Here is a 21,248-nt window from a genome sequence, read left to right on the forward strand (position 1 = left end):
AAATATGAGGCGCCTGAGAGTTCATGGGACCCGCAGTTTGAAAGTTGAAGTCAGAGCGGGCCTAATTTGAATTAAGGAAATTTTTTCAGAGAAAAGTATGATAGTATCATCAGTTACTGTACGGGTCAAATAGTTGAGGAAAATGGTAACTTCGACCGAAAAAGATACATTTGTATATCTATCCAGTGGCTATTCGTTTCCGATCTTGCCACCGAGTCCAGTAACTAAAAACAATCCATCCGACGACCTCACTTGTGTCAGTCAACCCATCAATATGATTGCCTCTTGGCCAGTGAAAAAACAGATGTTCCTTATGCTGAGCATGACAGGTGGGTGTTTTAATTTACAATTTAGTGGAATTACGTTGGCAATTTTACTTACAAGCATGCCTAGCCATTAAAATCTTTTTGTTCCGATCACCGAAAGTGAGAATGAACATGGCTTCGAGTGAGTATTTTTCCACCAAAATCTGGTGTGACAAATAAAGATCAAATGTTGTCGAGGTCAAAAGGTTCAATCCTCTTAAAGTCCCTTAGGTCGTGATGCGAGCTGCTATGAAGGTTTTCCAGAAAGTTTCTCCAGCTTCGAGACAGCGGTTTAAAAGTAAGGCTTCTTTGTGTGTTACCGAAGGAACTACACTTCCTCACTCTTGACTCAAGCGACACTTAAGAAGTTGATTCTTTGGAGCCATGTTTTGACTCTGAGTCAAATGTTAATAACATATTTTAAGGGGGTCTGTTCTCGAGGTTTTGTTGGATCCGATGTGCATCATCATGGAGATTTCGGTCGTTTTCGTTGATTTCATTCTGAAAATGTTTAGATGTGACTTCGAAAATGTTTTATTTTTCTTTGCGCAACGTTTATCCTTAATAATCTTTCCTTTCTTTTCAATGCAACTTGGAAACATCTGTGTTCTATTTCAGTAAATGAGTGCAACATTAAATATGTCTGGTGAAATTGATAGCCAGTGTTTTATCGGCTTAAAAAAGGGCGCATCCATTCCTGCCTTGTACGAGCTCTTAAGGTATGTGCGAAAGTTTATTATTAAGTCGTCAATGCACGCAGTGAAGACACTTATGTAGATCTTGACATTTTTTAGAAAAAAGTCAAATCTTGTGCACACTCAAATTTGATTTTTCGCGGTTTGACTTTTTTCAGGTTCAATTAATTTCTTTTGTTTACACTTGCGAGCAGCGTAGTGTACACATTAAAAGTGTTCACTTGCTATAATCACGATCTGTAGCATTGAAAATTTCATAGCATCTATTCTCAGCTTTATTTGTGGCTAGTGCTTGTGAGTAATTAAGCGTCCGTGGCTGAGTGGTTAGTGTGTAAGTGTCAGTGGCACAGTTGTGTACGGCGTTTTACTTTACTTGATAAATTGGATCTGCGATAACTGAGGTTAGATTCCAGAAGATATCGATCTGTTTATTTTTTCAAAGCTCAATACTTTATATTTTCTTGCTTTCTCTTTTTTGGCCCTTTAAAAGCTACTTTTTGAGGTATCTGATTTACTCTAAAGAACGTTGGTTCTACGGAAAAAAATTTGTCCCGATCCTTTTTTCACGGTATTTTTCCGTCACTTATTGTTTCCGACCATTGAAATTGGTCAGGACATTTGTATTCGGGTTTGTTTTAAGTTTTTTTTCTCTTTCCAGGAAAAATCAGGCACCGCAAGTGATCATCGGAATAGGTTGAATCAAATAGCACATTAAAGGCCTTCTGGCCGTTATTCGAACGAAATTAAATATGTTCAGAAAGCTGTCCGAGTTTTTAGAAAAACCGGTTGCGAATTTTCGAGTTTTTGTCTAATTTTGGCGATTAAAGCGATCGAGTAACCTTCTTTTTATGAAAATTGCTCGTAGAGGCTAAGAAAACTTGATTTTACCAAAAGGAAAACTAGTTTGAAAAGCTTCTTTTAGCGCTTTCTTTGCAGGAAGTTTCGTAGAAAAATTTGAAAATTTTTGTGCCAAAATGGATAAAATTAGATTCAATTATAGGTAAAATTATATTCAAAAGATTTTTCAATAGATGAAATTTTGGAACACTGTTTTTGTATTTTTTTTTCATTTTTTGTTTGTTACTTTGAATACAACTATCGGTTAAGCCTTATTCACTAACTGTCTACACATTTGAGTAGTTCTCTCTTCAAACCACTCACAAAAGGACACTAACTTGAGAAAAAGATAATTTCTATGCCGGAACAGTCTATGCTACCGGCTATCTTTTACAGTTTGAAATTTTTTTCCACTTTATTACAAAGAGAACTGTGATCGGAGCATTCTGTGCTACATGCGAAGCAACCGGCTATTCTGATTTGTATTTTTTCAAAGAGAACTGTGATCGGAGCATTCTGTGCTACATGCGAAGCAACCGGCTATTCTGATTTGTATTTTTTCAAAGAGAACTGTGATCGGAGCATTCTGTGCTACATGCGAAGCAACCGGCTATTCTGATTTGTATTTTTTCAAAAAGAACTGTGATCGGAGCATTCTGTGCTACATGCGAAGCAACCGGCTATTCTGATTTGTATTTTTTCAAAGAGAACTGTGATCGGAGCATTCTGTGCTACATGCGAAGCAACCGGCTATTCTGATTTGTATTTTTTCAAAGAGAACTGTGATCGGAGCATTCTGTGCTACATGCGAAGCAACCGGCTATTCTGATTTGTATTTTTTCAAAGAGAACTGTGATCGGAGCATTCTGTGCTACATGCGAAGCAACCGGCTATTCTGATTTGTATTTTTTCAAAGAGAACTGTGATCGGAGCATTCTGTGCTACATGCGAAGCAACCGGCTATTCTGATTTGTATTTTTTCAAAGAGAACTGTGATCGGAGCATTCTGTGCTACTTGCGAAGCAACCGGCTATTCTGATTTGTATTTTTTCAAAGAGAACTGTGATCGGAGCATTCTGTGCTACATGCGAAGCAACCGGCTATTCTGATTTGTATTTTTTCAAAGAGAACTGTGATCGGAGCATTCTGTGCTACTTGCGAAGCAACCGGCTATTCTGATTTGTATTTTTTCAAAGAGAACTGTGATCGGAGCATTCTGTGCTACATGCGAAGCAACCGGCTATTCTGATTTGTATTTTTTCAAAGAGAACTGTGATCGGAGCATTCTGTGCTACTTGCGAAGCAACCGGCTATTCTGATTTGTATTTTTTCAAAGAGAACTGTGATCGGAGCGTTCTGTGCTACTTGCGAAGCAACCGGCTATTCTGATTTGTATTTGTTTCAAAATTTGTTCTGACCCATTAAATTCGTTTGATAGGTTTGAAGCCGGTCGGCTGTTTGCGTCACTGGAGAGTGTTGGCCATCTGCAGGAGGATGAAGGAGATTTGTGACGAAGAGGTCTCGCCTGAAGAAGTGTGGAAATTTATTCACTTCCTCTACGACGTGAACAAAGTCGAGGCGCATATCAGTAAGTTAAGATATATGAAATTCTTCAAATGCGTTTATTCGTCAAAGCTAAAGTGATTTTTTTATTGTCGAAGAAAGGATACTCTAATTTGAGACCAAAGCTGTACAAACACTCTAAAATGAACTCGAAGCAGGAATTGAGTCTTGGATCAATAATTTTAGTGTTCTTTCAGCGGATAACTTGCCTTTCAAGCCACGTGATGTTGTCGATTTCTCGTTGCCTGAAACTTCCGAATTTACTCAATTGCTTTACGAAAAAGTGTCTTCGCTAAAGAAGGAAACATCAAAATCAAGCAAATCAGAGACGGTTGATGTGCAAGAACCAGATAAAAACGGAGCTACTAGAAGTCGGTCGGGCTCTGTGAGATCAAAGGAAGATGCTTTTGTTGTGGAACAAGTAGTGGGAAGTTCTTCGGGTTCCAAAAGGTCACATGATTCCTTGTCATCAAGTTCGTCTCGCAATTCTGATCGCACAGAGTCACCGAGGATCAAGTTGCGCAAACGATGAGTCCTTTCTTTTGGGTATTCAGTTGGGCCATGAAGGTCAATGTCATTAGAGAATCTATGAGATCAAGACAATGTCAGAATATCAGAACTAGAAGAGAGCGTTTGCAAATGAGATTGCAATTGAATCGCAAGTTAAGTGCTGATAAATTTATTCAAAATTACAGAGACTAAGTTTGGTTTTAAATTGTATCTTGTTGTTTGTTATTGCTTATTTGATAAAATCAGAAAATCAAAAATATTCACAACTGCTGTTAGTAGATTGAAAGATCATCTAAAGTTGCGACAGAAATGCGGTGCTCAAACTGAGTTAAAAAATTAGGGAAAATCTGCCGAATTTTTTTTTTCACAGTCGTTATTATTATGAGCATCAAGTTCTTCCTTTATCTTTCAGGCAATTTTTGACGCGTTGTTCGTCACAGCATTTTTTCTACTCAACCAGGCCTGTTTTCTCAATTCTAGTTTTCAGTGTTTCCGACCGTACTATTTTGACTAGATTTTTTTTCAGACCGTGATTAAAATGTCAGCTGCGAAAAGACCCGCGCCTTCGAAGTCCTCGACAGTGACGAAAGAAGACCAGGACAAAATCAACAGATTTGCCAGATTGAACACAAAACATGTGGATATATGCAGCGACGTAGCCGATAAAGACAGAGAGCTAGAAAACTACCAAGAAGCAGCAAGTTCAATCGAAGAGTTGGAACTAACTAGCGAAGAAGGTGATGTAATACCTTACAGAGTTGGAGATGTTTTCTTTAACTTCACTTTCGCAGATGCAAACAGTCGGTTGGAAGTGGAAAAGATAGAATTAGAAGAGAAGAAAAAAGGAAGACTAGAAGAAAAAAGCGAACTTGAGGCAGAAATGAAAACATTGAAGGGTGAATTGTACTCAAAGTTTGGAGACCAGATTAATTTGGACCCTGAAGCCGACTGAAGGGAATCTTTTTGATATTGTGCGATAAAGTTTGATGTACATACAAAATATGAGCCAAGTCATAGTTCAATTGTATTTTTCTTTTTATTCAAAATGACGGCAGCCAAACTTTGCTTGTTTGGCTTAGCTTGCTATTTAAAACTTGATGAGAATTATAAGACTCCTTGTAAATGAAGCTTGAAGCAGGAAATTTCTTGAGCCAAAGAAAAAAACACGTTTTTATCAATGATTTCTCAATTTTTATCTCAATGAGAATTTGCAAGCGTAGTGATTTAAGATCTGTCAACTTTTTTGAAGTCATTAAATTCATTTATGTATAAAACAAAGCTTATTTTGGCCAAAGCGCATGCCTGTCATCTATGAATAAAGAAAGCGTGAAAGTAAAAGACACCGTGTAAGTATGCGTGAAAGTAAAAGGTAAGCGTAAAAGCAAGTGGCTCCTGGGAGGACGTGCGATCTCAAATTCTGTCGACTCCGAGATTTTACTATTTGAAACTGATTTTCTTACACGGTAGTTTCCTGCGTTTTATATTTTTCCTTTTTCCGATTTTTAGCGCAGCTTTGCTTCTGTCAATATTTTTTTTTCGCTTTGTGTCAATATTTTTTTGGCGCAACTTCGCTTGTGGAATTAAATTTTCAGATTTACCAGCGGAATGAAAAAAAAAGTACTTTTTGATCCAGTTTTCTCAAATTGTTCTAGAATTTCAAAGAGCTTTAAGTCCGTATTTATTAACTTGGAAATTCGAAAACTGATTTTTTTCAAAAAATCAAATTATTTTTTTTGTTTCCTTGCGTTCATGACTCTTATCCAACTGCCTGTTGGCTATGTTTTTTTTTAATAAGGGCAAAAATTTAACCGCAAATATTTCAACCCAAAAGTTGTCTTCCATTTTTGTCACCTTTTCTAAAATCTAAATTAAAAAGTCCATTTAGCAATGTTTTTTGAGTTTATTTTAGAATTGTTTTACACTCGAATGCGCGACTTATTCTAATAATTTTTTTTGTGCAGACTACATCATTTAAAAAAAATGAAAATATACGCTTCCGCTTTTTTTCTACATTTGCTTAAAAACTACCATATTTTCTAAAACTTGCTCAAATGTGTGTTTTAGTGATTTTACTTTTGTTTTCTTTGAGTTCAAAGGTATTTGCTAAATGGTTGGCAAGTTACGTTCTTCTATTATGGTTCCCAAGCTTATCACCCCGTGTTTTGTAACCCCTTTTTTCTTAACCCCCTCTCATATAACCCCGAAATTAGATAACCCCACTACAATTTAACGCCTTTTTAATACCAATTGTTAGAATCAAAGTGAAACTTACTTGCGACTGCGACGGTTGGGTTTTTACTATCGCTTAGATCCTTGATGTTTTCCAAAACTAGTCGAGCATCAGGTTTGCCCGTGGAAATATCGTGATTATGTTGACCCCTCGTTTCAATAAAGTATTCTCCATCCGTAATTGCTGTTGCTCGGCATTTATGGATTTGGTACTTCGAGCAGTTCCAATTTGTTGTTGTCTTGTTTTTGCGTTTAAGGTTATACTAGTGGCCTGATACCACTAGCATTTGTTTGTCTTTTCGAAGATAAAGTGAAATGAAATGACGCTTCAAACATTATATCTGATCTGATAGAGTGGTGTAACAATGTTTAAAGGCAGTATGATTTTTTGTAAAACTTACAAACGTTCTTTTGTTGCCTTCAATTAGCATCATGTAGGATATCTGTTTTCAACGCGTGAGTGAGGGATTATTTCTCTAACTAATCGAAATGCAATTAGTTTTGAGATGCTAGAGGCATCAAGTGAATTAGGACTAGCTTTTCAGGCCTCAATTAGTAAACTTAATTGGACTACTCCTGTGCTTATAAAAAGGACTTGATTTGAAACAAATTATTGCCATTAAAAGGGGGTTAAATTGTTGTGGGGGTTATCATGTTACGGGAGTATGATATAGGGGGTGTAAATATAGGGGGTAAAATACCGTGGGGTTAAAGAGTGGGACACCCTTCTATTATAAAGGTTAAAATGGCGCAAAAAAAACTTCAATTCTTTTAGATACATAAGTGGATGTCTATTTTAAAATTTCCCAGCAGAGCTAAAATGTAACGTTTTGATCCTGTATTTTTCTACGGATCATGTGATTTGTTCGAGCTCGTTATTATATCTATGACTCGAAGATTGCATTTCAATTTTTTTTTATAAAAGAATGGCAAAATATGTTTTTCGAGAATGAAGCCGAAAATGGGGCAAAATTAAGCTTGAGAGTTTTGTTTTCAAAAGCAGATTTTAGCAAATTAAGTTGAAGAAATTACGTTTTGATCCAGTTTTCTCGTAACTAATAAAAGAATTTCAAGATACAACTCAAATTAAGAAAAAACTCAATAGAAAAACTAACTTTTTTTCCTGAATTCATTTTTCCAGCTGAGTTTTTTTTCCTGCTGAAGTGCTGAGAAGTTGATAGTTGTCATAAGAACCTAGATTTTTTTTCAGATTAGAAATGAACGCAAACAAGAAACGAGCTGGAGCTTCGCAAAGCTCTTGCGACGAATCAGTGATATCAATTGCAAAGAAAATTACATCTTGTTTTTCTAATCACGCGAACGAGAGCCTGACTGCAGATAGAGAATACTGTTCGGACGTACTGCGCTTATTCGACGATTTTTTTTCTAAGTTAGCTTTGATCATTGACAATTTAGACGACATGGCTCTTAACAAATTGTGCAACTACTGCGGAGAAAAATTACTCTTTGAGTTGTCGAAATATAATTTGATTGACGGAGTTATTTCGACAGAAGCCAAACTGAATTTGATGTTCTTGCTGGCCAAATTAATGGTTCTTTTTGATAAATTGGCGACTTTAAAGTTTGTAATTGTCTGGTCTCAGTTGTTTGAGAAAATCGACAATCTGTCTCCAAATGAAGACGTTGTTCATAAAACATACTCCGATTTTGTCAGTTTCTGCTTTGAGGTCAGCTCTCAGAAAAGTTTCCTCAATGACAAACGAGAAAGCAACGTGCGAGTCATGTATGCGGTGCTTTGTTCTTTAGTGTCGAGAATTGACTCTCAAGATATGGGCCGTGAAATGCGTTTCAATGTAAAACAGTTGTCTCTAGGTCGATTTTGTCCATTATTTTTGCCAGCTTTGATTGCTCGGAACATTCGCGATTTTGTTAATGATAAACAGTATATGGAAATGGATTCGGTTTTGAAACTTGTTGCAATCATGAACTATTTCAACCGTGCTGTAGGCTTCTCATTAAGCGGCTCAGAAGAAGGTCACGGCGGTCACTTTATACGCAATATAGAGTATTCGATTGTGTTTTGCCAATTGGTAATAAAACTGCGGGATAAACTCGGAACGTACGAGTCTTATTTCAAAAACGCGTGTATTAGTTTGTACAATAAATTGGTGGCTCGTCTCATGAATGATTTAGAGGTGGTTTTTGAACAAATCCAATTCGGCGACAAATCGATTAAGTTCTTGAATGGGCAGCTGGAAACGTTGAAGGACCTTTTAGTCGAGCTTCACTCTGAAAAAGATTCCGTGGAGTCTCAATTATGTAAGAACTTGTCTGGTTTAGGTCAAGCTATATGGAGAAGCCTAGTTGAATTTTGTCAGGCAAAGAAGCCAATTGATGATAAGTCCAAGACTTTATTCACGCAGATTGCTCATTTCAGGCTGGACCTCCTTGATAAATCAGTAACCCCAAATAAGAAAAAATGCCAAGAAATTGCTTTGAATATTTCCTCGCAGCTGAAAACAATCAGTCAATTCAAAATTTTAGACGATGGAATTGGAGAATTTTATCGTATGCAAATTATATCTTTAGTTCTAGAAAAAACGCCAGAAAATTGTTTCGACGAAGAGTTATGTGCTGCGTACTCTAAATGCTGGGGCGTATTACAACGTGTGGCAGATTTTGACATCCCGATTATCCGTAAAGATATGAACCAGACAATTTTAAATTGCAGCTCGAAGAAGTGGTTAAAAAAATTTGTTGTTCAAATTTTTAATTGGTCAATTGTTGGATCATTCAGTGCTGTCGAAGGATACAGAGTCGTGGATGAGGTCAAAAACTTGCTGAAAATGGAAGTGTTGTCCTCTTTTGAAGCTGTCGAATTAGTTGCCTTCATGCTGAACCAACGTTTAAACAATTACGATATCGGGAGTTCGGATTCCATAAGCGAATGGTGCCGAGAAATGGTCGGAAAATTCAGTCGAAAGATTAGCTGTGAGAATTCCAAGTGGGTGCTTTCACTAATGCAAATAGTTGCTCATTTTCTAGATGGTACCAATCAGGGTACAAAGGTAGAGAATCTAGCAGAGGAAGTAATTCCTGGTGATGTCCTCGAAAACATTCTCGAAGTTTTCAGATCTAAGAAGAAATTGCACTGTCTTTTTAACCTACTTTCTGTACCAGTGTTGGTGTTGTGTGTTAATGTAGCCTGTATATTTGAGTTCTGGGGTCTTAAGTTGCATGCTCTTTATTTCTGGGCCACAATTTCTTCGAAAGCTAAGGAACTTTGCAGTAAAAAAAATGCATTGCTGAAATCTGACGATGAGCTTGAAGACGTCTCTAAGCTTGTGGCGTTTTCGACCTTTTTCGGATTTTGTTCGGCTTTGAATTGTGGAAGTATCTCGCTATGTCTGAAGTTTTCAATTAACTTGAAACATTTTCAACATTCGGGCGTCGAAATGCCCTTTGATGATTTTGTGTCACTCTTTGTTGATCTGAAGGTCGAAGCTTTCACAAAACAGAAAAATGTCCTAGAAGTAATTGAGAAAGTGATAGCAATGATTAATTTGAATCAAACGCAACCTTGGATTTTCTTCAAATCTTCTCTAGCTGTTGACTTTCTGGTAGACCTTCTATCCGAAACGGAGTTCTCGTCTATTGATGCGAGTGTACTAGAGTCGGATGCCAGTGGGAAGCCAGAATATATGTTCTTTGCGAAATGGAAGACAGAAGTGTTTAAATACTGGAAGAGTTTGACTCGTAGATCGTGTAACTTTGACCCCAACTCTACAGAAAGGACAGTCATGCCCTTGTTTTTCAACGTCAAAGCCAGGCAACCGATATGCGGGTTAATGGTACCTGGAGTTGCGTTTCAGAGTTATAGTCAACTGAGTCACATGATAAAATCGGTCGGCTTGATTGATGTTTGCAAATCGTACGATAATTTTGTGACGGGTGAGAATTTTGTTTCGGCGAGTCAGAGTAAACCAATACGAGATATGTTTGTAGCTAAGGCGTTTCTGGAATCTTTTTACTCGTACGCGTACGTGAGCATTTTTGACAAAAGCTACGAAATGCTTGTTAAGTGCTCGAACATTTACTTGAAACAGGAAGACCAAGTGAGTTTCGAAGCTTCAGACGTCTATGTTAAAACTGAACTCGGTGACTGCAAACTCCTCAAACCCCAAACCACTTTGAGTGAAGGACTTCCCGAAATCAAAGTAATGAAGTTGGTTGAACGAGTAAACCACGAGAAAAGCTGCTTATGTTCGAGTTGTTGTAACTTGCCAATGTTTGATAACATCACTGTAGTGGTTTCACTGTTGAAAGCCTTGCCTTGGAGCCAATCTGAAAAGAATAAGTTTGACTGCTATCAAGGAAACTTGACACTACTCTACAATGAAAAAATACATCATCATTGCTCTGCGATTGAAGCCTTGTTTTTTGAGCCTGGAAATGTGCAAACAGGAGAAATTGGTATTGATGAAGAAAAGATAAGTTCATTTGTGGGGACTTATCATTGCTACGGAAAAGTGCCGAGTATTGAAAAGTACACCATGTTTAGCCATGCAAGTACTAAAACAGCAGCGGAGGCGATAATGGAGTGTCTGAAAAAAATGGAGAACAGTGAAGAGGACCCTCTCAGGTAAGATCACTGGACCACGGTCACCGAAAAGTCGAAGTTTATTGACTGGTCGATAAAATACGATATCTGAATTCAAGGTTGATACTTTCGATTTTTAAATTTTTGGACCCATCTAAAAATCTTCCCCCTCAATCAATTTGTGAACTATTCTCATGACAAGCACCGTATTAACGAAAATTTTCTGCTAATCATCGTCCTTTAAAGTGTCCAAAACTGACTGACTTCGCATCCATCTCTTTTGATTACTGAATTCTGACTGGCTTGCATAATTTTCGGGCATTTGGTCCTTCTAAGGACTTCACCTATTTATTTAATTGAAGAACAATCTTCAGCTTATCAGAATCCCGCAGTTTGCATTTTAACTCCAAAAGTTGGTCGTTTTTTGTCGGCGGAAATTATAATATAATTTTTGTTGCTCTCAAAATTATAACTGCATTGTAGTAATATGAACATAATCTTTAAATAGTGAAAGACGTCAATACATCTGTTAAGGTTGCCCTGGCCAGCTCAGTGCAAGACCAACCGTGGGGGAGGGAGATGTCATATCGAATCGCGCAAAAAAACATATCGAATCGCGTAAATTTTCAAAAAAAAAAAAGATTTTTCGTAATACCAAGTGACATACAAAGCTCCTAAAGGGTTTAATTAACTGTTCATACTTTAGCATGGAAGACGAAACCGTCAAGGCCTTGGAAAGTCTTTCGTTATCAAATCGCCCAGCATCTACAGTCTCTAGGAAAAATCAGTCAGGTCAAACTCGAACAAAGCAAGCGAAAGAAAACAGAACAACGAAAAATGTTTCCAAGCGAACGCGATCGAAATTGTGTCGGAATTTGATGCTTGATTTGGTTGAACCTTCTTTAAGCGAAGTTGACGATGTCAAAAAAGTTCCTGCGTTTTCAGGAATTCAAAAAGTTTCTGATAAAAATTGCTTTAATGGAGTTATTGATTTCAATTCAAATTACTGCTCACGGCTTCGTTCATGTCGAATGGAGATTTGTCAACCTTTTGAAGAGTGGAATGCCAGCTTGTACAAAATTATCAGCAAGAGCAGAGACTTCAAATTGTTGCGAGATACGAGAAATATCAAGTTTTCTGGTAAAAATAAGAATGACTACCAGATGTTAACAGAGCGAGCGATAAATCCAACTTTTTTCAATGTATGTCTATTTTGCCACACTGAAACGTCACCTGGGCAACTGGAACGTCTTCAGATTTTTCTGAGCCAAAAAAATGCAGTGGAAAGTTTAGCATTTCCTAAACAGTTTGAAATCTGGCGATACATTCCTGAAAGTTGGGCAATTATGCATGTGACAAAGCAGAAACTCTTTTCATGCATTAGCGTTATGTCCAAAAATGAGCCGCAGTTTTCAATGAAGTTCGATAATTTGGAAGCTCTTACTCGAAAATTCGCAGTAGCGTTGGAGGAAAGTATGAAAATTGACGCATCAATCAGTCGCAAAGTGTACTGGACCCAGAGATTTGAAGCGGAAGACAAAATGAGACATTTGGTGTTGAGTCTGAATTTAGAGCTGATGCCTCTGGAATCAGCATTTGACAGGAAATTCAAAAACATCGAAAGTGTGATTTTAATTGTGGATTCGGAATTCAGTACCGTGCCATGGGAGAACTTGGACTGCCTATTGAGTAAATCAATCGGACGTTATCCTTGTTTAGATTTCTTCCTTCATCATTATAAGACAATTTCACAGAAATTTGAAGATTATAGTAATTACAGAAGATATAATTATCAAGTATCTAGCATGAAATATCTGGTTAACCCAAGCGGAGACCTTTTAAAAACCCAATTGACCTTTGAGACTTTTCTGCGCGACCTTAAAACAGAGAGCAAGGCTGAAATTACTGGCGTGATAGGATCAGAACCAAGTGTAGAATACGTGCAAAATGACCTCCAATCATGTGATCTCTTCCTGTATTGTGGACATGGAGCGGGCTCGAAGTTCTACCCCTCCTCGGTAATGCGAGGAAAGATGCCAAAGTTAAACTGCGTGGCTTTTCTAATTGGCTGTTCGAGCGGATCTCTGCGGATTTTGAGTGATAATGTTGATCCAGATAACATTCCGTGTGATTTTCTTCTCACTGGAGCCCCGGCTATAGTGGCCAATCTATGGCATGTAACTGATAGAGAAATAGATTTGTTCACGGTGGGGTTGTTAAAACGCGTGTTCAATTTACAAGAGGGAGATGAGAACAAAGCTAAAACTGAAATTGAAATTGAAATGAAGAAAACGACTTTGTCGTTGACCTTGAAAAGTTTGAAGAATGTTGTGAAGTTTCCAGTAGCGACTGGCCATGCGCCAGTTGTCTATGGCCTGCCAAATCTTAATATTAAGTCCCTTGAGTGATTTAATTTTGAAGTATAAATAAATTGTTGTGTTAGATTTTTCAAAAGTTTGGGATCTTGCTAACTACCCCCCCTTTTGCAAAAGGAGACCAATTCATTACAAGATTGAAATGTTGTATAGACGGAACTATTTAATTTTTTCTTTATAGGGGACGGTGATTCGTTACCAGGGGGGTGGGGGGGGGGGTAGTTAACAAGATTCAAAGATTGATTAGTTAAATTTAAAGTATTGTTTGATTGAACAGTTATGGATTGAAATTTAAGTATTGCAAGTCTTTATTTCCTATAATTTGAACCAGAGCTTGAAACAAGGAAGTTATCAAAAGGTTTGACTTATACCATCAGGTTAGCCCAATGCGTATTCAAATGGCGTATAGACAGCTCGGTTAAAAAGAAATCGGTCAATACAGTCAATTTGAAATCCCGACAATAAAGCTATTAGTGACAAGACAGTTAAGACAGAATTTTTATGATGGAAATGTAATTGTTTGCGTCTTGTCTTCTCAATTAGAACTTAGTTAAATCGTCTCAATTTCGCTCATACTGATTAGCCTGGCATCTCATTTTCAGCGGTGTTTGATTTGGCTGTGGTATCAATTTCAAAGCAGAATGTCAAGTTCACTGGGAATTTCAAAGCAGAATAGCTCACTGGGAATATCAGGTGATCTTTTCAGTGTTAAAATGGCGTCAGGCGCGTGGCAGGAGCAGCTGATGAATGCCAAGATTACATGTCTGAATCAAGACAACAAACTCAAAGCACACTTTCAGATCGATGCCAGCACAGAAATGGCAGAAGAATACGATGCCAGGTAGTGTGCAAGTTGTGGTTTGTTCTGATCGCGCCTAAATTAAGAAATCAGAGAATTCGAGTTAACATTTAAGTCTCTTACTCACTCGTTCACATTTGTTAATCGATCAAATAGAGTAAATATTAATTTAGATGTGTTCGTTAAAATTATCAACCGAACGAAGCTGAAAATCATTAAGATTTGGAAGACTTTGACGATGAGTTTTTGGTCTGCTCTGGCGAGTCAAAATAGACATGAACCATTTGGAGTCTTAATTTGTTAGATGATGTCGGATTTAGAAATGGTCTGCTGCTGCTTCGCAAATGGAGGAGGAAAAGTACTCTTGGAGGTGCTCCGAGAGTGTGGGATTACGAAATAGGCGAGGACGCTCTTAAGTCAGTCGCTTCGGCCGATCTGCCGGGTGGAAACAGTCTAGACCTTTACGAGAGTAACTCGAATCCTATCTGTGTGGCCAGAAACACAAAGGGTTAGTAGATAAAGTTAGTGAAAACGGGGGGGGGGGGGTGCGTTGGTTTCAAGAAAATTTACTTTCTGATTCAATTGCTCAATAGATGCAAAAATTCTTCATAATCCGCAAAAAATACGATCATGCTGTTGACAGAAAAGAACGTGTTTATATGAACAATCAATTTTTGAAGCCTAATGAAGAAATGTGGTCAAGTGAAGTTCTTCAAAGTTATTTTTGCTTTGTTTTGAATCTGTTATCGATATTTTCAATGGAATTGTTGCAGTTTAAAATGTGATCAGATTTTGGTAGTATTTTTGCAATTCTAGCTGAACTAGGTTTGATTTAATGTATAACGAAACCTAAATCTGATCTTTCCCTACACGCCTTGTAGAATTTTTCATCTAATCCATCGATTTTCTGCTGTTCAGACAATTTCGAATGGAGAATCCGCAACCTGACTTACCCCCTAGATATCTACGATGTGACAGTTAATACAGAAGAGAACAAAATAATAGTGAGAACTAGCAACAAGAAGTACTTCAAGAAACTTTCAGTGCCCGAAATGGACAGACTCACTCTGAAGTTGAACCCTAGTAACCTCAGATTTGCACATAGTAATAACACCTTAGTGGTGCATTATCGGAAGCCAGCAGAAGTCTTAGAGCATGAAAAGAAAGTGTATGCAAAGCTAAAGAGTCTTCCAGCGGCTGGTGACGCAGCCGGCGGTGCTCCCGGTGATTGTGCACAGCAGTAGTGTAACTAAGTTGTAAGCTACTTGGGTCTTTGAACTGTTGGCTCTGAACGAGGTTGTCGATGAGGCGGTGTCAGATATATTTTTTACACACGCCAGCTAGACCGAGTGTAGTGTTGTATTACGGACTAAATTTTTAATTACCCAACTTGCATTAAAAAGTTCTCATTTAGACTCGTAGTCTCCAGATCGGTGGTTCAATTCCGGCAGATGGCAAGTTTTCATTATTTTTTCTCTTTTTTTGGGTTTTCTTTCCTCGCTTCTTTTGCCGTTTTCTCGCTTGTCCGCGAAATTAATTTTCTTTTCTGTGCTGCAAAATAAAACCACTAGGAGAAAAAAGTTCATAGATAATTTCGCGTTCGATTTTGACAACAAGTCACCCATTTTATTGCTTTATCGTAGATGCTTGCTGAATCGTTGTGAATCTTTTGGGTCTCCCAGTGTAACATAGAGGCGCGTTTTAGTCCAACAAATATGTCGCGCCACATCCAATTTATGGGTTTTCACAAAAAGTGCGTTTTTGGTGTCCTCCGTCCCTACCGGGAGCTAGTGTTTCTTTTCCCCAACAATATGAAGACTTTTAAACCAAAAATTATCTTGTTCATACCTCTTTGTATTTTTTACTGAAATGCGCAGATGTTCTCGCTTCACCTAATTATTCCTTATTAAGAGTCGATGTCGATAAACGTATTGAAGATTCTTATATAAGGCGTGATGATTGTTTATTATGATTTTTTTTTCGGGAAAATCTTAAGTTTGATTTTTCTCAAATTTGGATTTTCGTGGTTTGAATTTTGGCTTTCAAGTTCAGTTCATTTCCATTGTTAAAACGAAGCCAAACTCCACTATCGAACAGCAAAGCGGCAATTGCTGGCACCCAGAAATTGGTGAACAACCTTGGTGAAATAAAACTGATTTGATTATCAGGCAGCTGCAACGGAAAAGGTGACGGACTTCTAATTTTATCAAAAAAAAGTCTCAATAATAAATTGTTCTTGAGATATTAAAAGAGCTTTTAAACCGTGCCCATATATATTTTTATTTTGAACTTCGAAGGTTTGTTTGCTTTTTTTCTGTTTCCTTGCATTCATTGTAAGTTGGCTAAGTTTTTAATTTCGAAAGGCCGGATCATAGTGAGTCATAAATTTGAAACAGTTGTGACCGAACGCAACAGATCATTTGCAACGACCGAAAAAAAACGGTCATTTCTGGCGCGTTTTTGCGGCTACTTTAATTAAATTAATCGCGATGCATTTTAAGTTCAATTTAGCGTTTTTCTTCATATAGCCGGCGTGTCACTGCTGTAACGTACGGTTGTTCTTAGTCAAATTGATTTGATATCATGATGATGTAAATTGTAAAGTTGTATATTGCATTCAGATATTTTGTTTTCTCAATTTTGTACGTAGATTTTTGAATCTCGAAGTCGCCAAAAGTTGATTTGTTACCTACATAGATCGATTATTGACTCAGACTAACTTCACTGACGAATGTTGGTTTTAAATTGCTCATACATTGAATTCGCTTCAGATAAGTCTTTTGTACACCAGGACTGGTTTGATATGCTTTCAATGTCAACGTGAAATCGACCTTGATCACTATTTGAACTAGAACGGGTTCGATGTAGAGCTGTTCAATATTCGTGTCTGTAACAAAGATTTCCTAACGGGAACCCTAGGAAGCTGGATCCATTGAAGCGGAAGCTGAACAGCAACGGATTCTCCGATGCAGTCATCGGCAGGGGTACTTCAAACAGCTCTATGAATCACGCACAGTCGCCCGGAACCCTCCAATCTCAGGCCAAACGCATGAAGAAGCGTCGAGAACTAGACGCGTTGATGAAACTAGGTCGCAATGGATCGGCCAACGGAAGTCCTTTCAGTAAAGATTCGTCGTCTCTATTAATTGTAAACTCGCAAAGCTCGACTGAAGAGGAAGAAGAAGAAATACAAACATCGAACACTCAGAGGTCGAGGAGAAACGGAACCGTAGTTGGGACAAAACAGAACAATGCGAACAGTGCTTGCTCTGGGTCATTTTTATGCTCAGTTTTTATTTTCTCAGCCTCATTTCTGCTGTGCATCTACTTGTTCTGGAGTCTTCTGTCAATGCAGCACAAATACGACGACATCGCAAATAGACTCCTGAAGTTAGAAAGCGATGTCAATACCAACTTGGACGCTTTGTCCCAACTTACCATAGCTATGCAGCCTATAAAGGACCAAATTGGCAACCTATCTGAGAAGTCAAACTTTATGTCAAAATCAATGTCAGAAGTGAAAACAGAGTTACCAACTCTGAGAGAGAAATTGGATGGCTTGTCTGAAGTTTCCTCAATTCAAGATAAGTTTGATGAGTTCAAAGCCAGTTTGGCATCGAATATAAACTCAATTGAAACTAAAATTACAAATTTGGAGTCAAGCCAGAACGAAGAGTCAATTTCAGAGTGGAAACTACAGCAGGAATCTTCGATTGCTGGCACCCAGAAATTGGTGAACAACCTTCAGTTGAACTTGACAGGAAGACTAAATAAAACTGATTTGATTATCAGGCAGCTGCAAATTCTACTTTCCAACAATGTCTCAGATATCTCAAGAAAATTCAAAAACATTTCCTCGACTATCGGAATATTAAGTAACGAAGTGAAAGATTTAACTTCTAGCCAGGTTAGTATTGCACAACGTGTCGATAGTTTAAAGAGAGATTCTTCGAGCAGTGGGGATTACTCAAATACAGGAGAGGGTTCTCAGATTAAAGAAAAAAAAGTATCTGAAGATGACAAGTCTAGTTCAAGCTCGGAATTGAATCACAATTACGTAACAGCAGGAGCAACTCCACATTCCACGTCAACTAATACGACAACAACAGCATCCGATCTATCAGCGAAGAAACCACCAGAGCCTTTGAAGGAACCTTAGCTTAACGAAAAGAACCTTTTTTGAAGGCAACGTTGAAAGGAAAACATTGAAAGGTTTTTCAAAGGAAAGTCAACTTAGCGTGGACTCATCGATTTCTAGAAGCTACATCAAGACAATTTTTTGAAACCCAATTTAGCATGTCAGCATGTTTTGAATTTGCGCGGATTATAACCACCAGGAGTAAAATAATTAGAACTTTTTGTTCAATTTAATTCAGTTTAATAGGAAACTTTGATTGAATCCTGAACCTAATTATGAATTTGCAAAGGTCATAATACATATAAATACCAATTGGACCACGTGGATCGTCCAAAACTCAAATCCAATCTGAATATTGCCTGGGTTCTAACTCGAAATAAGAAGACCAGTGCTATACGGCCAGTCACTAAATTTTCCAGCTCAGGATTCACTTTGCCATGTCGAAAATTTCCTGTCGAAGTTGTTTTAGACGATGGTTTTTTTGATATATCGAATTTTGCGAAATCAGTTATAAATTTTGATTTTTAAAAGTGTGCGCAAGAATCATCAAAGTATTTTCGGCTGGCCCTGATTGGTTTTGAACCAATATTTCCATAATTTTAGATATCAACTTTTTTATTTCGATACCAAGTTCTTTGTTGTCTACTGTTGGTTTGCGCATATACTTCAAGTTACTGACCATCTCCTCTGCGATTTTTTTGAGTATGATCATCGCAGTTTCTCAGCTTATAGTTTTTTTAGAAAAAAAAAACAGTTTTTTTTGTTCGGGCCAAAATATATTGCTTTTACGTTACAATGTGAAAAATTATCCAATGTAGTGAATGGCAATGAATAACTGTTCATTTTGAAATTTAGTTTTCAGTTTAAATTGAAGAAATCAACCTATCTAGTCTTTTTTCGGTAGTCATTCATTTTGGTTTGCAAATGGTGCGAAGCACAACTTTGCCTATGTGTTAAACATATGAACGCGCTGATATCAAATTGAAATTAAAAATAACTCTACATTTTTTATTTAATGTAGATTTTCCAAATTGCCAAAGTGGGCAAGCTGGTGTGCGTTTTCTTAATTAAATTCAGGGGCAAGTTGTCTTAATTAAAAAAATAAATGCTAGCTCCCAGCCCTTCTAATAGTTTTTGAGGCAAGCTAATTATTCTCAATTTTTCAAACAGTCTCAATCAAACTAAATTCATATCTTGTTTTCTTTTAAGTTATTTTTCTGGCTAGGCGTACTCTGCATTCCATTGAATTGTTCCGGTTTACCTTTTATGAGCTACACTGTTTTGTCTTCTTTTTGCATATGCTGTTTCGTATCTGCCTAAATCTGTATTTAGTCTCTCATAACAATCAGAAGTCATTTAAATGAGCCTTATCTTCTAATTTGAACTCATCTGTATGATTAACTTTTATCAACGTTTATATGTAGTTGAATGGGAACCCTTCTCGGAGTTGTTTATGCTTTTAACCGGATCTTCAATTTGCTACCTATTGCCGTTAAACTCAGCATTGTGATCCAATCGCGGTAAAAAACGCATATTTTCAGGTCGATCAATCGATCCATTCTGTTATTCAGCTGTCTGAAGGAATACACAAAGTCATCGGATTTTCCCTGACAGTTTAAATTGTTTTTCCACAAGATGACGAGGACACAGTCAGCTTTGTTTATCTTTTCAATCATTATCATCGAAGAAATTTCTGCGCCCCTTGGCGTCAATATTGATAATAAATAAATAAGGAAGCTTCAGTATCAACGCAAGCTGCATATTTAGCTAGATCAAAGAATGTCTACTTGTCTTATTTTTCCAATAGCGGATTTAATTGGATCGTCTCGAAGGAACGCAGCAAGTTAGAATACGCAAAGTGTTTTATTTTTTTGGAATAACTTTTTATAATTACGCCTGTCAATTGTAACAATCAACCGAATGATATGGATCAAACTTTGATTTGGAAAGGACATTGACTCCAATATGAGATACATGTCTGAGTTCTAATTCTAAAAGAAAGGCACTAAACGGTGTGGGCGTTGAATTTTCCAGCTCAGGTCTCACTTTGTCTTGTCGAAAAATGCCTGTCGAAATTATGTTTGACGGTATTGTTTGATATTTCGAATTTTGCAAAATCAATTTTAAGTTTTGATTTCAAAAATTGGTTGCAGGTGTAGTGATAATCAAAAATCAAAGTGTAGTGATAATCAAACAGAAGTGTAAAACTCATCAAAGTGTTTTTGGCTGGCCGTTATTGTTTCTGAACAAATTTTGAACATCGTTTTTTATAATCTTATATAAAGTTCTTGTTATTGTCTACGGATGGTTCGCGTATATACTTCAAGCTACTAGCCCTCTCTTCTGCAATTTTTTTTTTGAAATGCGCAGAGCATAATTTCTCAGGATCGGATGATTTCATAGAATTTTAAAAAAAAAATTTTTTATTTGCAAAAATGTTTTTCTACGTTACAATTTTTGAAAAATTTTCCAATAGAGTGTATGACAACGAATAGTTGCTCATTTTGATTTTTAGTTTTCTTTACAATTTGGTTTGTAAATGTTGCTGAGCTAAGTTATGCCTCAGTATTAAACAAATAAACACGCGGATCTCAAATTGAAAAAACATTTACTTAGCATTAGTTTAGTGTGATTTCTGGAGATTTTTCAAGTTGCTAAGTTTGGCGAGCTTCTGAGCATTCTAAGTTTTTTGGATTAAGTTTTAAGTAGGGGCAACATGTGTGAGTGCATAAAAATTATGCTAGGTCCGAGGCGTTCAAATAAACTTCCGAAATAAATTGGAGGCAAGCTAATTAATCCCATTTTTTTCAACTAGTCAATCAAAATTTTTTCAAGCCTGTTTTAAATTATTATTTTTTGGCTAGGTGTTTTCCGGTTATTGGATTGTTCCTGTTCATCTTTTTAGGCTACTCCCAGCTGTTTTGTCTGCTTTTTGAAAATTGCTGTTCCGCATCTGCTTGAATCTGTATATAATCTCCCATAACAACCAGAAATTATTTAATTTAGCTTTATCCTCTTGTTTATCTTGCTCTATTAGTTTTTAGCGATATCTAATTGTGTGGGAATTATTTGCGAAGTATTTTGTTAATATTTTTAATTGGATCTTCAAACTGCTACCTATTGCCGATAAACCATGCCTTGTGATCAATCAGGGGTAAAAACCCAGATTATTAGGTCGACCAATCGGTTTATTTTGTTAATCATTTGAATAGTTAGCCCCGAGGAACTTCTCGCTC

At 37.1% G+C, this 21,248-nt stretch overlaps 5 protein-coding genes across 5 annotated transcripts; all 5 read left to right on the top strand.

Moving 5' to 3' along the window:
- The first annotated feature begins 93 nt into the window (after positions 1-93).
- Positions 94-4,176, top strand: LOC134857306 (uncharacterized). The gene is made up of 3 exons (XM_063873698.1): positions 94-329; positions 3,276-3,425; positions 3,598-4,176. Exons 1-3 carry the CDS (start codon positions 143-145, stop codon positions 3,930-3,932), a joined length of 672 nt encoding a protein of 223 aa, XP_063729768.1. The 5' UTR covers positions 94-142; the 3' UTR covers positions 3,933-4,176.
- A 272-nt stretch (positions 4,177-4,448) lies between these two features.
- Positions 4,449-4,862, top strand: LOC134846695 (prefoldin subunit 4-like). Its single transcript, XM_063864109.1, has one exon. It carries the CDS (start codon positions 4,449-4,451, stop codon positions 4,860-4,862), a length of 414 nt encoding a protein of 137 aa, XP_063720179.1.
- Positions 4,863-7,353: 2,491 nt separating this feature from the next.
- Positions 7,354-13,194, top strand: LOC134857307 (uncharacterized). Its single transcript, XM_063873699.1, has 2 exons — positions 7,354-10,742; positions 11,407-13,194. Exons 1-2 carry the CDS (start codon positions 7,357-7,359, stop codon positions 13,106-13,108), a joined length of 5,088 nt encoding a protein of 1,695 aa, XP_063729769.1. The 5' UTR covers positions 7,354-7,356; the 3' UTR covers positions 13,109-13,194.
- A 356-nt stretch (positions 13,195-13,550) lies between these two features.
- LOC134857309 (protein DPCD-like) lies at positions 13,551-16,512 on the top strand. Its single transcript, XM_063873701.1, has 3 exons — positions 13,551-13,916; positions 14,195-14,382; positions 14,793-16,512. Exons 1-3 carry the CDS (start codon positions 13,717-13,719, stop codon positions 15,116-15,118), a joined length of 714 nt encoding a protein of 237 aa, XP_063729771.1. The 5' UTR covers positions 13,551-13,716; the 3' UTR covers positions 15,119-16,512.
- Positions 16,513-16,875: 363 nt separating this feature from the next.
- LOC134846782 (uncharacterized) lies at positions 16,876-18,033 on the top strand. The gene has a single exon (XM_063864204.1). The coding sequence runs from the start codon at positions 16,876-16,878 to the stop codon at positions 18,031-18,033; it is 1,158 nt and encodes a 385-aa protein (XP_063720274.1).
- Positions 18,034-21,248: the final 3,215 nt, after the last annotated feature.

Source organism: Symsagittifera roscoffensis, chromosome 1 (assembly GCF_963678635.1).
Source record: "Symsagittifera roscoffensis chromosome 1, txSymRosc1.1, whole genome shotgun sequence".
Classification (NCBI taxonomy): Eukaryota; Metazoa; Xenacoelomorpha; order Acoela; family Convolutidae; genus Symsagittifera; species Symsagittifera roscoffensis.